Source organism: Marmota flaviventris, chromosome 8, assembly GCF_047511675.1.
Source record: "Marmota flaviventris isolate mMarFla1 chromosome 8, mMarFla1.hap1, whole genome shotgun sequence".
In the NCBI taxonomy this organism is placed as follows: Eukaryota; Metazoa; Chordata; class Mammalia; order Rodentia; family Sciuridae; genus Marmota; species Marmota flaviventris.
In genome coordinates this window covers 94,348,742-94,366,224 of record NC_092505.1, presented here as the reverse complement: position 1 = coordinate 94,366,224, position 17,483 = coordinate 94,348,742, and the positions used below count along the sequence as shown (strand labels likewise).

General features: G+C 40.5%; 1 protein-coding gene across 6 annotated transcripts in view; it reads left to right on the top strand.

The window, feature by feature from the left end:
- Fndc3b (fibronectin type III domain containing 3B) overlaps positions 1–17,483 on the top strand; it is a 326,246-nt gene that overhangs the window by 238,766 nt on the left and 69,997 nt on the right. For all 6 annotated transcript variants that reach the window (XM_071615472.1, XM_071615470.1, XM_071615471.1 and 3 more), the window contains 2 exons: positions 4,393–4,531; positions 7,613–7,666. In XM_071615472.1, coding sequence (XP_071471573.1) covers positions 4,393–4,531; positions 7,613–7,666 — 193 coding nt within the window. The remainder of the gene's footprint in view (positions 1–4,392; positions 4,532–7,612; positions 7,667–17,483) is intronic.

Sequence of the window (17,483 nt, the reverse complement as noted above, 5' to 3'; positions counted from 1 at the left end):
TAAGCAAAATAAGCAATTTGCCTATATTATATTGGTTTACGTAAATATTTATACATATATACATTTACTCCTATTTGCATATATACAAATTTATGCTACCTATGCGTTTCCAAGAAAAGTATATTCTTCTTTTAATTGGTAGGTTTTTTTTTTTTAATCTTACAATAGTATTGGAATAACCATTTTATTGTGGAAATAAAAACTTTGTATTTTTATCAATAATAGGAAAATCATGAATTTGAGTGATGGAATGGATAATGATTTCATAACAAAAATTGAAATATCACTTTCCAACCATCAGTATAAGCAGTTTGTTAAAGAGGTTGCTCAGAGATGATATCATGCAATGTCATTTCCCAGAAAAATTATGTGAAGAAACATTTCCAAAAATATGTTTGACCAGCACAGTGCAAGGTTGTGAAACAGATATTATTGACTAGAAATCGCAGTTGCTAGTATGTTACAGATATGTGGGAGGAAACTGGAGGTATATTTCTGAAAGGCTTGGAGTACCTGTTTTATGGGCATTTAAATAGTAAGGAAACAATATGAAAACACAACACAAAATTAATTACACTGTATTGTTAGAAAAAATGTTTTATTTTCCTAGAATAAATGCAAAAGAAACTCAACTATCTGTTGATTTATTTAACCCAAGAAACTGACCCTTCTCTATGAATGTTCCTATCACAGGACAATATTTAGAGAAAACCTATTACCATCATGTGGGGGAAAAAAATTGCAGCACTTAAAGTGTAGCATCATTCCTAGAAACTTGACTTTTATGTAAATTACTAGTAAGATATACTACAATTGGTTTCTGTTTACTGAAGAATTTTTATTGACAAAGGTAATCATGGTATACTTAGATATTGTATCAAATTATACTGTATGCAGCACATTTATATTGCCACATAAAAAATAGATCTTGTTTCTCGTGCTGATATACTTTTATGTGTGAAAAGCATTGAACCCTAATTTAAGACAAACTATGTATGCACATGTGTGTTTTGTGATAGTACATGAAAGTTCATTAACTATTTTTTCCCCTGAAGATTAAATAAATGTGTGCTTTCCCCCAGAGCTATACTCCCAGCAAACAAAACATTCCTCAGAGTTAAAGTCAAGGAGCATAGCTCCGTGCAGCCCATATAACTATCTCAACATATTCTTGTTGCCATCGGGTTCTTTGACTTTTATCTCCACCACCTCCTCCCATCTTTGCCATCAGGTGCCTCTGTCACTCATGATTTTCTACTCTAGCAGTATGAGTTTCTGACTTCCAAGAAACCTGATGAAACAGGAGCAAAGAATTTGAGTCCAGATTGCCCTCTCCTCAGATTATCATCTAATAGTACCTTGCAGGCTGTTTTCTGTTTTCTAATCCAGATGGATTTTTGGTACCAGCTATTTTTGTGAATATCTAGGACCTGGTCTGCCTGTGTATGATTCTGCATTTATAGGGAAATGCTGGTGTTTGCAAACTGAAATGCCTGCTGGCTGGAGTCAGGGAACCCACACAGATGGGGTAAAAGTCAGCTGAAATGCAGTTCTAGTGCTGAGGAGTTTTAGAATTTCCAGTTTTAAGAAAAGCCAGAGATTCACTTATTTTTTATGAGCTCTTAAGGTATTTTTTAGTTTGGGCTTAATTTTTATTTTAACATTTTTTTATTCAGGTATAGTCTATAGTAGAAATTAGTTTAAGAAACTTTCATGGACCCATCATTCAACTTGTATTGCTCAGTGTCCTCACCTACTCTTCCTCTAGCCGTGATTTTGAAGAGAGTGCAGATATTATATTATTTTACCTATAAATCACATTACTGTCATTTCATGCCCACCCAAAACAAACAAGAAATAATCATTTCTTAATGCCCTCAAAATTTAGAGACTGTTCTCTTTCCTCAATTGTCCTAAAAATGAAGGCTTTATTTTTTTTTTACTTTTTTGTAATGAGAATTCAAATATGATCTTAGTATGCTGTTGGATTGATTTGTCTTTAAGTTTTCTTTTGACTCTGTAGATTTTCTTCCTCTTTCCCCACCCCCTCCCCTTTAACTTATTTGTTGGAGATTGTGTGTGTCCAGTAGAGTTTTCCAGACATGTGAGTTTGGCTGACTACATCCTTATTGTGTTGCTTAATATGTTCCCCTGTCCTCTGTATTTCTTGGAAAGTGGTAACGAGGCTTAATCAGGTCCAGATGGAGTTTTTTTTTTCCTTTCTTTTTTTGGCAGGATAATTTAAAGGTAGAGAAGTGGTCTTTTATTAGAAATACAGAGTATCTAGTTGTCTATGTGATGATGATTATTATTATAACCTCCTGTATACTAAAATTCATCACAACCACCGACACGTATCTTGACTAAATGCAAACTGTGAGCTACCAGTTAGAGAATTCTGATGTATTAACTTCAGGCTGGAGCCCTGCCTAGAACTGGAACATTCTGTGATTCATTTTAAATAATTGACTCCCAGTGAGCCCATCTTAACACATGGAAATGATTTTGCCAGACCTACCATTCAGCTTTATATCATCATATGTCTAGTTATTCTGAGTGTACAAAGGATTTCCCCCATCTCAAGTTACATGGAGAGCACCCTAACAATAAGTGTTGTTTGTTTGCATCAAATATTATAGTGTCATCCCATAAAGCAAAAAAAAATAGAGTGAAAAATTAACATGTATTTTACCTTTTAGGGTAGAAAGTAGTTACATTTCTTTTAATTTTTTTTTTTAACTGAGGGAATCACTGGAGATTAAACTTAACCTCTGAGCCACATCCCCAGCTCTTTTTACTTTTTATTTAGAGATAGGGTCTCACTAAGTTGCTTAGAGCCTGGTTACATTGCTGAGGGTGGCCTTGCACTTGCTATCTTCATGCCTCTGTCTCCCAGGCCACTGGGATTACAGGTATACACCACCGTGCCTGGCTTTATTAGTACTTTTGATTTACATGACCTCTATGGATTTTTTGTAATGGATGTGGAGGAGCAATGATTTTGAAATTCACATATATAATTGGGACTTGTTTTCCCTTATGTTGTTATCTTAGCTGGTGTTTGTGCTTATTGGATAGAGTGAAGGGCAGTGGATCGTAGGTGCGTGGAGAAACTTGATTGCTGGGTGAACAAGGAAGCCTGGCCATACTGTAGAATGGTTAGATCTGGCTTTCTAGTTGTATCTTTGGGATAGTTATTTCATCTGAGTTACTGTCTGTCAAAATGGGGTAATAAGAGTTCCCTACCAAAGAGTAGTTATTACAACTAGGGCCTTGCAGGGTGTGGTGGTACATGCCTATAATCCCAGGAATTTAGGAGCCTACAGCAGGAGGATTGAAAGTTTGAGAACAGCCTGGACAACTTAGAACAAGAACAAGAAGAAGAAGAAGAAGAAGGAGGAGGGGGAGGGGGAGGGGGAGGGGGAGGGGGGGGAGAAAAAAGAAAAAGATGGACTATGGGCTTGATAACATATTTACCAACTCTGAATAGCTTAATCTTTGCCACCTTTTTAGGTAGCAAAGCCTTCTTTGTCATCATTTTAAAAGAGTATGTTTTCAATTTTTAAAAATAATTCCTAATAACAAAAAAATGAAAAACTAGAAAAGAAGATGATAAAAATCAACTGATGCTCTTTGCAATTTGAAAAGAGTAAGGTATAATAATAGCACACTGTATGCTTTTCCTTCACAGCTTCTCTGGTGAAGTCAGGCACGCATGCTGAGTCTTGAGCCAAGTGTTTTAAGTGCAGAATGAACATCTTTAATCTTGGCACCATGTGCAAAAGTGAAATGCTCACATGGATAAACTGTACCTGAACACTGTTTTTTAAAATCAGAGAGCAGTACCCTTGGCAGTAGCTAATGTGTTTCTATGTGTGAAGCATCCATATTTTTACCCAAATCCACACAGTGTTCTAAAGAGTTCAGATACTCTTCACCCTGTTGGCCCCTTTGTACTCTCTCCAGCCTGTGTGTGCACTGTGATCGCTGCATCTTTTCCCTTTTCGCCCAACTCGTAGCTATGCTTTTCGCCTTTTCCTTGACAAAGTCAACCAGGGTGTACCTTTTGGTTTTTAAAATGTATACTTGGAAACCATTCTGGGGATTAAGGTTTATTTTCTCACATAGAGTATTCTTTTCCAGTCTCTACACCCTGCCTATCTTAAAATGGGCTGAATGGAACACACTGAAACAAATACTCTGTTGGGATAATTGTCCCCTGTAATTATTAACCATACCTAGGTCAGGACAAACCTAGCAATAAGAATAAGAGTCATAGTGCTCCCTGTGTAAGAAATTCTGTGCATTTATGGAAAACCCTGGGGCAAGTGGAGATGAGAACCGTTTTTTCTGTGCTGAGCCACTGCACTGACTGTGTCTGTTTTGTTTCAGGGTATATGCCATGTACAATTCTGTAAAGGGGTCCTGCTCCGAGCCAGTTAGCTTCACCACCCACAGCTGTGCACCTGAATGTCCTTTCCCTCCTAAGCTGGCACACAGGAGCAAAAGTTCACTAACCTTGCAGTGGAAGGTGGGTAGCTAAAGTTGTCAAGGTATTTATTTGACAATATTTTCATTTTGTGATAGTGCTTGGTTTTCTGCATAATAGCTATGTGAAACTAATTACAGAAGTTACTATTTCTATAATATTAGGCAAATGAGTGGGAGGAGGGACCTGTAAAGTCCTGCTTTTGCTCTTTTTGAAGGGGAATTTGGTAAATCTTCTCGGATCATAAACAGTACTTGATAAGTGATATAAATATTTAAAATACCTTAATTTCATCACTTTGTAATAGTTTAGTTCATCTCAACATTCAAGGACTTTAGCATAAAGTTTTTGTAAAGAAAGATTTAGAGATAAAGTAGGCTTATGGTTCATTTGGCTTTTTCCAAGGCTAATGCTGAAATGTTTAATATTTAAAATCGTTCCGAATGTATAATGTTCTAAACTATATGAAGACTTCATTAATTTTCACTAATTAGGCCTTAGATCAGTCAGGATCACTAAATATTTTTTAAAGGATGGATTGCAAAGTAGTTTTTATGAAGTACAATATACCAGCAAAAAATAACTGTTGCCAAAGTAGGAGGCCTGTTGTACCTTCTTTAAAGTGTGTGCTGAACATGTTAATCATAGTTGTGTGTTTACAAAAAAAATAGTATATTATTGTCAGACTCTGTCATAATCATGTCTACATATCAGTATTTTCAAATCATATTTTATTAAAATATAATTTAAGTTGTAAAATAGTAGGGATAATGAAGTTTGATGGTTTGGGGGGGAGAATACTAATATGTGAAAGAGGAGGTGTCTGGGTGCTTACCATAGAGCAGTGGGCAGCAGTGGAGCCTGGGCTCCGGTCGTCCTCTGGAGGCACCTGCATTCTCATGCCCCGCTGCTAGCCACGAGTATGTTATTTGGACGTAGGCAAAGTTTGAACCGGCCTAGCATCTGAACTATTTTATTTTCCTTCCTGGCTTCCAGGGATAATCCAGGTCAGTGATTTCCCACCTTTTCAGAGTTTTAATACCCAACTGGTCATCACTGTTTAATTCCTTGGAGAATATACATCCATTTAAACCTATGTGCTATATTTATACTTTGTAAATATATCTGTTCTTAAGAAAAGAATTAAAATCCATTTAAAACATATATATGCTTAAGATTGCCTGAGGGACCCCGGGGTCTTACAAACCTAAAGTTGGGAATCACTGATACATTCTCTGCTTAAAACCTGGATGAAATTCAGGTCGCAGGCAGACCAGCAATGTTAAGAAAAAAATTCCATTGTGAATCAGAAATAATACTCTTGTTCAATTCAGTCATGTTCAGACATGAAAGTCCTGGATTCAATTCAATTTTTATTTGAATGTCCTTAGTGCAGATTTCCTGATCTTAGTGCTCAAGGACAGGAGAACGTTCTCTGGCTGCAGCCTGTCCTGAGACCTGTCCTTGAATCCAGGGAGAGAGCCTAAGATCTCCTGCCTATCAGTACTAGTCACAGAAGCCCAGGCAGTTTGCATCCTTGGGATAAAAGACCCACTGGAGGGGCAGCATATCGAAGAAACTACTAAAGAACACTTTCTAGAGGAATTTGCAGCTGGTCATAAATGCAGTTCCTTTTTTAGAAATGGGTTCTCATCTAAAACTTTTGTTAGTTAAAAATGTTAAATGCTTCCCTATTCTGCTCTGCAACTGCAGCCTACAAAACCTTCAAGTTACAGTGCAGGATTCACAGTACACACCTGAGATCTGAATTGGAGACCCAGATTGTGTGACTCAGAAAGAAGAGGGGGGAGGAAAAAAGGACCAAAAGAAGAGTTTCTTTTTTTATCTTTGCACTTACTGATCCCTGATAATGTTTTTGTCTTAACAATAATAGAGTATCAGCTACTGTTTGTTAAGTGTGTTCTGTAAAACTGAGTAGTTTAATAGGTGATTTACATATAGTCTCCCAACTATTTATCACACTTACCCATTCCTGAAACAAGAAATTAGACATTGATACTAAACAGCTAGCAGCCGACCACACACGAGACACACACAGCAGAGCCGGGATACAGATGCAGCTGTGGAAGCCCCAGCTTCCTTCCACAAGGGGTGAGGCACTCTGCAGTTCACTGGGCTCCCCTTTTTCTTCCTAAACAAGTACCAGGCCCAGACAAGGTTTTGAAACAGGAGACTTGCTCCTGCTTTTCTCCTCTTTGTTCCTCTTTCTCTCAAGATCTTCCCTGAGTGCTCTACCCCTCTGGCACCCCTCTAGCAGTCTAGTTCTATAAAGCACTCTTCTCCAAAGTTCCTCTCCATTGTTCAGAACCTGTTTTTTCAGTGAGGTAGATCTCAGCTTGCTTGTAAGAGGAAAGCAAATGATGAGTGTAAAGGGCTAATAGCCTCTGGTAATCTATTCAGAGGATCTTGTTTTTTCTTTAGTCTTTAAAAAAGGGGTGGGGGCAGGGGATTCAATGCCACAGATGGCTTTCTAGTATTAAGTACTTCGGAAAAAAATAAAAAGCAAAACTGTATGGGGGAAATTACAAAAATTTAAACCCTTTTAGACCCAATGTAATTAGAGAACAATCTAAATCAGACCCTCAACAATGCCTATGTTTCCCAGTAATATTTTTCTTCCTCTAAGCTTAGTTGTAAAGTGCCTCTTAAAAAAATTTTATCCCCAGAGGGGTAGGGCACTGTGGGGCATCAAGGTAGAGGTGGTGAGAGGAGGCAGATTTGTTCTTTGTGGGAATAATTTATTAGTAATGAGGATTCTTTTGGTTGAATTGTATTGAAATTCATGTAATGCCAGTGACTTGGGAGGCAAGAGCATGCAAGGTTCAAGGCTAACCTCAACAGCTTTTCGTGGTACTATGACTCAAAAAATAAAAAGGTCTGAGTATGTAACTCACTGGTAAAATGAGCCTACGTTCAAACTCCAAAACAAAAAATAAAAATAAATAAATAAATAAATAAAATTTGTCTGACCAAAGAAATGCAGGTTTATCTCTTAGGGGAGAGCACAGAGCTATAATAGACACTGTATTTAAACCACAACGGTAGCTCAGAACTGTTGTCTATGAACAGCTTTCTCCAATCTCATTTTGTTTTTCTTTTTAGGCACCAATTGACAATGGTTCAAAAATCACCAACTACCTTTTGGAATGGGATGAGGTAAGCATATTTTCACATTCATTCATCTAAAATGAGATTGTGGAACAAATCCATCTTATTCTTTTATCAGTCAGGCTAAACATGGGGGGGGGAGGTGGGGGCAGTAAAAGGAATATAAATGGAGAACAATTTAAATCAGTAGTTACTGGTTATGGAAAAGGAAGAAGAATTGAAATAGTGTGATGAATTGCGCATTACAATATATTTACCTGACTTTTGCAAGCAATGCCACTGAAAGGAAAGACAGGGTCTTACCTATCTTGAATGCTTTTTTCAGCCACTAATTTGTTTTAAAAGTGATCTTGACTGCCTAGATGGCTTTGACAGGTAAAGCACTGTGGATGGGAAGCATAATTTGTTCTTCCTTTTTGGAATGTGATGTGTGTACTCTAGTGTGACCCTTCTGAGTGTCCCTGTGGGGGATTGGAACAGCATATGAAGCTCTCACTATTTTCTGGGTTGGACCGTCCCATCACAGGCCCCTCTGTCCATCAGCAGAAGCCCTGGGATGCTGTCCACGATGGAGTCTCTGTTCTCATAGCCTGTCCTTGCTGACTGGTGAGCCAGTGCACTTGTCCTGTGCGGATGACACGCACAGAATCTCAGGCAGGAAACATTTGATATGGAAGCCGTTTGTTTCTAAATCACAGCTGAGCTTTTTGTTCCTGTAGATCTTGATACATCCATTCGTTTGCCTTTGTTTTATTTTCTCTTCCTGTGGTTGAGCAAATAAGATTTCAATCATAGAACATGTAGAATTTGGGAAGAAATGCATGTTAACAAAAGTCTTTGTGACTTAAATTGGCATTGGGAGGGTATTAAAAGATTTAGAAAAGTGACTTGTTGAATATAGAAAAATATTTTAATCAAATGTAAAATGAAAACTTGGTGAAATTTTGATGTGAAAGAGGAACCCTGCCTTGCTTTCTGCTGAAGGCTATTTTCCCATGTAGGTTGCATCTGAACAGCTTTAGTTCCAAGTTCCCAATGACAATGTCTTTAAGATCCTTACAAATCACTCCTTTGTACAGATGGTGAAATCTCAGACTTACCTGGTACATTTTACAGAATAGGCAGACTTCACTTTAAAGTGGTTTCATTGGAAAATGAAACCACTTCTATAGCCCTTAGGTATTTTTACAAAAAGTCAAGAACATTGGAACGGAACATGGCTGATCTGTGAGCTCATGGTAACATCTTCCTTTCTCTTCATGCCAGGACAAGTTGAGAGTCTAATGATAAAGTCTGTTTTTGTGTGTGCATTTGTTGTATTGACTTGATTTTTCCCCCTCAGGTCTTGAAATTTGATATCAAGGTAGAGTTTACCATTAAAGAGATTTTTTTTTTTCATTCGTTTGTTGTTTTTCGTTCTAGATCTCTGAGAGCTGAAAGGTGAGAGTGAGTGAATGAAAGTGTGTGTGCTTATGTGTATGTGTGTATGCGTGCTGCTTTTCTGCCTAGGACCATGACCTTCCAAATTAGGGTCAGAGAGGTTGACTATTGGGATGGGCAACCTCTAAGGGAAACTGAGGAGCTGCAGGAAATGGCAGGGACACCCAGTTGCTAGCCCCTTCCCTTAGAATTTAGAATGAAGGTGCCCTGGTGTGATGCTAAATGGAAACATGCCACCTCCTCCTGTGATCATTGGGCCATAGTAGCCCTGATGGCCCTCTGTTCTCAGCAGCGACTCAGAAAACGTTAAATGGCCATTTTGGGACTTTCTACCTTTCCTCTACTTGGTCTTCTATCTTCTCCTCTCTTCTGTCTTAAATCTCTGCCGTCTGTTTTTCTCTTTATTTTCTCTCCTACCTTCAAATCCATGCTGACATTGGCTTGGCTGAGTCCTAGTGGAGACTCCAGATCAGCTCTCACCTATCACAGGCCTTTTGTCAACACAGGAATCCTTTTTTCCTTTTCTGCAGCTTCATATTCATCTACTAGAAAACATGCCAGAATTCAGACTCCATAGAAAGCCCCCCTTGGCCATTAGGTGGAGTGAGCTCCCTGGCAGCAGCCGTACGTGAAAAGACATGTTGTACACTAAGCAGCTTCAGCTCTTGGTTCTCAGTTTGCCCATCTGCGAAGTGAGTGCATAGATTAGCTCATTGGTTCATGTGCATTGACACCATTTTAATATCTCAAAGCAGAGTATTTACTGTTGACCTTTCAGATAGGAGACATTTTTGGAATCTTTTCACTATTGTTTGACCTACTCATTTATTAATTATTTCAGCAGTTATAGAACATACCCCTCAGTGCCTAGATGTTGTACACTGTCTTGTGAGTGATGTATGCATAGGAAAGATAATGTCTTTACTGCGATAGCTGAAAAAGCTAATGTATGCTTATCTTTTTGTACTTTTTAACCCATACAGATAGAACAGACAAGCCATATGCTGCTCAGGTTTTTCTGTTCAGTAGCTTCTTTATAACATTTTTCTTTCTGGTCTTTCTGAAAAGATTTAAAAAGGGTTCCATTGAGTTTTCTGGTAATGAGAATCTATGTACCAGTAGGCAGTTCATTCCTGCCCATCCTGTCATTTTGGAAATGAAGTTTCTAACAAAACCGTCTGGTAGACCATGTTTAGAATGTAGTCGGGGATCAGTAGCCCTCTTGAGGGCAGCTCACTAGAGTTGGTCTTTGAGTTGATTCCATATTCCTGTGTTACCCAGGCTTGGCTCCAAGGAAGGAAAGGAAATGTTGTGGCAAGGAGAGCATCTTCGGGCCCACAGGGAGTGTGAAGGAACCAGGCCCTGGCTGTCCCTCTGCAACTTACTGCTGGTAGTTTATGGAGCCTGGTGCACGTGGTACCTGCAGCTATTTCCACACCCTGCCCTAGTGAACCCAGTGGGCCAGGAGAGTAGGAAGGGGATGCAATCATCCCAATTCTCCCAAGAGCCAGAACTCCACACCCCCCTGAAAGGACATTCTGCCCCAGCCACATACCCATGGCCTCTCTGTTGTCTAGGGGACTGCAGAAACAAACTTAGAGTGCAGAAAGATTGTGGGCTACAGGGAGTTGCGGATCACTGCCTGAGAGGGAGACAGGTGAGTCTCAATGTTGTGCTCAAGAGGAAGACTCGGCCCTCACTTTTTTCTTTTGCTAAATTTGTAATCACCAATCCAAAAAGGTGATTGATGTAGAATTTTGAAAGTCTTAGAAACACTTAGCAGCCTTTTTCTCTGCTAAAGTTGAAAATGCTATGCTGAGTTGCTCTTCTTGGGAAGATCCACCTTAGTGAACAGCTAACCACATGCTGGTCTCTTAAGCACTAGGCCCTGTGGGAGATCTAGTGGGAAACAGAAAACAGAACAGGGCATAATGCAGGGGGAAGCTGATACATCATCTCTCACTCAAGTTCATTGTCATTAATTTCACATCACTGTTTCATAGAATTCACTTGAAATCTACTCATGATAGTTCTATTAAAAAAAAAAAAGAGTTAACCTCCTGTTTTTCTCCATTAATAACTAACTAGGTAGTCCCTTAATTTTTAAACTAATGTGGAATGACTAGCTATGAAAAGATAATGAGCAACTATAAATGGAACATTCAGATGCCTTTACTTTCCATCAGTGGTATCAATTTTGATTTTCACTGGCCACCGATTAGTTTTCATTACTCAAAAAGGTATGGCCTTTCCTAGCCAAGTATCCATGTTGTCATAACTGGTGAACTCTCCTACGAGTTCAGAGCCACTGGTTTGAGAACCAGCCCTGCATTTCTGCAGATCCCTAGCCACTGACCCTTCCTGCGGAGACTCCCCATTGTGAGCAGGAAGGCAGAAGCCCATTTTCCACGTGGTTTTTCATTTGGCTGTTGGTTGAGTCATCATCATGTTTTAATTTCTTTCTGATCACAGTGTGCTCCCCCACCAATTTGCCTTAATCTGCAAGTAATGATCATTCTGGCAGAAAGCAAGTTTCTTTTTGCTAGATGTAAATATTATACTTAGTGCTGACTTAAAAAAAAATCTTCTTGGGGAAAAGCCTAACTTGTTATTAAACAGCAAAGTAGTGCTTATATGATAGAGCTCTGAAGATGGAGGTTCTTTCCCACAGTGAGAGATTGGTGGGAGGGGAAAGATGGAGGTATTGCTATGGCTGACCACTGTGACTGCCCTGTCCTCTTCTTGGGCACTCTTTCCAGCTAAAGTAACCTCCGGATTTCTTTCCTGCTTGAAGACATCAATATCCAGCAGAGGTGGGTGGAAGATTTTTTTCTAGAAGCTGTTCAGGAAGGATCTTGAGGCTAGAGAGGCTCTCAGATAGAGAGGGCCTTTTAGGAAAAGGAATTGGGAACCTTTTGATAGACCCTCTCATAAAAGCCTTCCCAGTCTGTTTTAATGTTCCTAAATAGATAGTGATCTGGCCTTTTCTTTGAAAACTTGAGAAAAGGAGTGCATTTCGTGGACAGATAAGAACTTTCTTTTCCATTTTAGAAAAAAACAAGTTCTGAAAAGAAGGCATTTATGGTAACCTGGTTTGTAAGTTACACTCTTAGATAGAGTGTGCCATGTGGAATGCTGACTGGCACTGTTACAGCTGGTCACTCAGACCAAACACAGCCCTCCTGGAACTTGCTGTGGGTATGTGCTATGGCTCCGTGGTAATGGTATTCACCTAGAAAGGCCTGGTTTAATGGTTGCTAACTGGTCATGAAAAAATTGACACATAAGCCTCAGTCTGTCCACCTGAAAAATAGTGTCCATTATCTCACAAGTATGTTAAGATTGAATGAGATAATGAGGGCAGTAGCAGGTTCAGTGTCATGACTGGTCCATGTTGGTGATGAGAATCTGCCTAAGCAGACGTTAAAATCTGAGGTAGGAAAAGTCAACGATTGGAAGGATTGTGTGAAGGGAATATGATATTCTTATTTAAGAATTTACACAGGAGCCCTGAGGTTGGCATTACTGGTTTGAAGTAAACAAAGCCTGATTTCAGTGCCATATAGAGCTGCAAACAGACTATTAATAAGCTTAGCTTCTGGCCATGACATGTAGGGGTTATGTGGAAGAACCAGAAAAAAATAGGTCTGTGGGAATGTGACTAGTGGAGTTCCTAAGAATCTTCCTCACATGTGACTCAACTAGCCCCAAAAGGAAGTACATATCTGGTTTCCTGGTGACTGAAGAGCCAACATAGCTGTGAAGCCCAGAGACTAAGGATGAACTAAATGCCTCAGGAGTCAAGGGAAGCATAATGTGAAGTCAAGAGAAGAGAAGAGCCTAGCAGCTTAGAGCCCAGAAGTCCCTGGGGGAAGCATTTGGAGCCAGGCCAGGTCAGGCCATGCCCAGCAATTCTGTTGCAGAAACCTCCTTGAGTTTTGGCAGCCCCCTACCACAGCTTCTCAAACATCTGGTTCAGATGGAGCCAGCCTAGCTCATCAAAAGACCAAGCTAGCCCCCTTGGAGGAATCTGGTAGCTGTTTATCAGACTCCTTTGCAGCTTGGGTGGTGGCTCATTGGTATTGATAATCTCTTATCATAAGTCTTTGCACATGGGCTTTTCTAGTTAGGTGACAGTCATTTTAGGAATAAAGGAAGAAGAGCATCACAAGCAGAATGGCTTACTGAGTCCCTGGGAATGGATGAGGAGAGCTACCTTGAGAACTTGATTGATTGTCTCTCTGAGGTGTGGCACTCCCTTGGGTTGAAACAGTGTCTTGGTTCAGTGATGCCAGTGCCTGACTGGAATGTACCAGGAAGGTTAGCACTTGCCCAGGCCCTGTGATCTTTTGTGACTGCACTCATAAGGACTGGAGAGTGGGGTCTAAGCATCCTTTGGCACTCTGTTTGCCATTGGCCAGCTTTCTGTTCATCATTGGCCAGATTTCAACTATGGCTTAAGCTGCAGCTGGCACCCAGCACAGTGAGTGTCCACACCACCAGCCTTCACTCTCACATCCATTGGTTTTAGAGAGCCAGAGAAATTTGTTTCTCCCCACTAGAGCTGCAGCTGGGCGAGACATAACTCAGAGGCATCAAGGCATAGTTAAAAGGAACCCCCCTTTTTAGCGACCACAGCCCCAGACATGGCACACCTGAAGCAGGTTCTCTCCCTGCTGTTCACTGTATGTGCAGGTTGGAGCTATCGGTGTGGGCCATAAACCTTTGGGAGCTTATCTGAAGCTAAATCACAAATATTCACCTTGGCCCCTGGCACCCACTTTATCAATTTGTGTTTGTTGCACCTGCTGGTTACCGCTGTGGGCCTTGGCTAGGTGGGAAACTCAAGCCCATCCATCTCTTGGCTCATTTTTAAATTGTACAGGTGCTTGTTCTAAAGTTACCCCACTGTTCCTTTCCTCTCATTTCACTTGGGCAGCCTCAACACACTGATCTTATCAAAGCACTTGACATCAGATGAACACCAGTATTTGGAGAGACATATAGGAAAACTGTGTTAGCTTATTTGAACCAGAGGGACCTGCTGATCATTCTTGGCTTTTCTAAGTAGCCACTCCTCACCTGCTAACAGAACAGCTAGTATTCCAGGACATAAAATGCACACAGTGATTATTTAATAGCGTGCAACCACAAACCATTCCACCACCTTTTTTTACCTTGGAAAGATCTTCTGTGCCAGTGTGCTTGGTAAAATGAAAGAGGCATCACTAAGAGGAGGGTGGGGCTTGGCACAAGGAACTTGTGAATCCACCCAGATGTGGAGTGTCCCCACCTCCCTATTATGACCCCTATCTTATATATAGTCATGCTGAACACACCATGCTTTTTTTTATTTCTTTTTTTTTTTTTTCTCAAGCCAACATTTACCTTTGATGTTGCCCAGGGTCAGCCAGTGCTGGAACAACTTCTAAATATAGACGCACGAGCAGACTAAATCTCAGAGCCTGGCTGCAGTTCAGTTGGCCAGTGCAGCTTTATTTTTTATTTGATTTATCATTGTGTTTCTGACAGGTTGGATCATGTTGTTACAGAGAGTGCCCAGCCCAGAATCATTTTGCCCATGTCTGGATCCAGCAGCCATGGGCCACAGAATGTGACAACTGATAACCAAATTCATGTCATTCATTTAGCGGGCCATGATCCAACCTGGCAAGTACAACTCAGGAGGAAGTCAGCTCTTCCTGAGAGAACCTCTTAAGAGAAGGAGGGCAGAGATCAAGAAAGCACCAGAGAGGCTACAAGCACATGGCCAGAGGGAGTCAGTTCCCCATGGATTCTAGCAGTCTCATGTTGGTTGGCTATCCTTTTATGCCAGGATTGAAGATGTTGTAAAAAGGAACAGGAAGAATCGTTTCCAATCTGTTAAGTTTAAAGCAATTGAAAATATCAGCCAACTTCATCTATCAGTGCCAGTAGTGTTGGAAAACCCACTGGCAGTGTTGTCAGTGCCAGGTTAATTGGTGACGTTAGCCAGGGCAACCACTGCCCCACAATCTACAGAATTACTCTGGCAGGAAAACACTAGCCTGAAGTAATTGGGATATATGGGAGTTATGTAGAGAATTGGCCATGGAAATCTTAACTAGCCCATTGAGGGAATTCCTCTTTCCAAGTACTGGACACAGCTAGCTGTCCATGAGAATTCTGGGAGAGAAAGAAAAACTGACTTGACAAAGTTTTTCTGGGTTTCTGCCTTTCCATTACATTCCTTTCCAAATTAACACGAACAACAATGTGTTGTGTTTAAACATATTTTCAACTTTAAAAATTAGTCACATTTTATGAACTGAATCAAAGAAATACTTTTTATATACTCAGCTATGAGTTTTCAAACAGGCAAACCCATCTGTAAATTGGTTTCTCAGCTGGAACTGACTTCCATCCTTTGTAAACAGATATCCAGAGAGAGATGGAAACCTGGTTCTATGTGGAGGTCCTTTGAAAGGTTGTTTTGTTTGTTCACCCCTGTGGTTTTGTCACCGGAGACTCCAGGATTCCTCTCTACTCAGGACAAGTGGGGTCCTTGGCATAACTGATGGAAAGTGCCAGACACACAGACAAAAGTTTATTTAGAAAAACAGAGGTATATCAAGGGAGAATGTGGGCCATCCCCAGAGGCAGAGACAGCAAACTTTTGTTGTTGTTGATAGAGGGACAGCAGCTAGGAGCTGGACTGGAGGTGGAGGCAGGGTGGAGCTGTGAAATTTTGCACCAGTTTTCCCTGGTAGACATTTCACCTTCAGGCTCTTTTCTGCAGGGAGTGGCACAGGTCAGGGGTGAGGGGCAAGGGCCAACGGTACAGGCTAAGGACATGGGCTGGGTTTGCTGGCTAATGCTTGCTTTGCATTTCAGCAGTTTGTGGGCCTTTTCTGCATCTAGGGGCTTGGTGGTACTTCTCTTTTGAGACATCTATCTTTACTTTTCTGACTGCCCAAATTTCTATTTGTTTTAGGCTGTGCCCTACCCAAAAAGTCCTCCAAAGAGTATTGTTATGTCTGTATCTAAGAACCTCCTCATGGTTCTAGGAATTTGGGATCCCATTATTAAAAGTCTTAATTCAATCTAAAGTGCAGTTCTACATGCTAAAGTAACTGCATTGCCTTTGCTTGACAATTTTGGTTGATCTTTGTTGTCTAGGAATCTAGTTACATTTTTAGCTTCTCTAGCAATAATCTTTAAATATCCATTAAAAAGTAAATTTAAGTATCTAGTTTGTTGGGTGGCTTTGAGGGAACATGCATTTATACTAAGGGCAAATAGAAAATAGAATTCTTTACTCAAGCAGGTGTTAAGCATTTGGGGTGCTAGCCCACATATTTCACTCTCCCACATCCTGGTTATTTACAGTGTGGGAGAAATTTGTAAAAATTTACTGAGGTTCAGAGAGGTAAAACTTCATACTACAAACATATGGACATTAAAATAAACGAGTAGAATATCACATAACAAATTACTTCAAAACTAAATGGCGGGGCTGGGGATGTGGCTCAAGTGGTAGCGTGCTCGCCTGGCATGCACGCGGCCTGGGTTCGATCCTCAGCACCACATACAAACAAAGATGTTGTGTCCGCTGAAAAAAAAAAACACTAAAAATAAATAAATATTAAAAAACTAAATGGCTTAAAACTATCACTTTCTTGTGCCCAGATTCTGGATTAGGTAATGGCTTATCTGTGCTCTGTAATGTCTAGAGTCTCAGCTGGGGGTACTCATTGATGGGGGACAGGAGTTTTCTGGGAATCTTCACTCACAGGTCTAGTTGCCAGTGCTGGTCTGGGTGGAACTTACCCAAAGCCCTCCAGAAACCTTTCCATCTGGCCTAGGCCTCTCTCATAGCATGGCAGCCTCAGGGTGGTCAGAATTGCAAGGTGAGGGTCCCAGAAAGAAGCAGAAACTGTCACCTTTTCGACCCAGCATTGCAAAGTCACCCAGCTTAATTTCCACTCCATTCTGTCATTTACTAGAGAGTCACATTCAAGAGAAAGGGAATGTACCATTTCTCAGCACAAGAGAATCCAGGAATTCTGGTACATGTTTAAAATTGTGATGTAAGGCTTCTCTCTACTCCTTTTGTTACTAGAGTCCTAGGCCAGAGAACAAGGACTCCCCCAGAGTCATCTGGGGATCCAGCTAATCAAAACCAAACAGAACAGGTACAGTGAAAATCATGAAAAGAACTTTAATCTGTGTAGCTACACTAAGAAGATGGAGGACCCACGACTTAGACCTGTCTTTAAGGGACTGACAGTGACATTGAGGTTTTATAGAAGGAGATGAGTGCAAAGGTCAGGCGTTGGTGTAGCTGAAGCTTCTTACCTGCCAAAGCTGGTGATCTTGATCCCGTCTGGTCTATCCAGCATCATCTCAGGGTTGGTTAAGTGGGGCCGTGTCTATGAGACGTTGC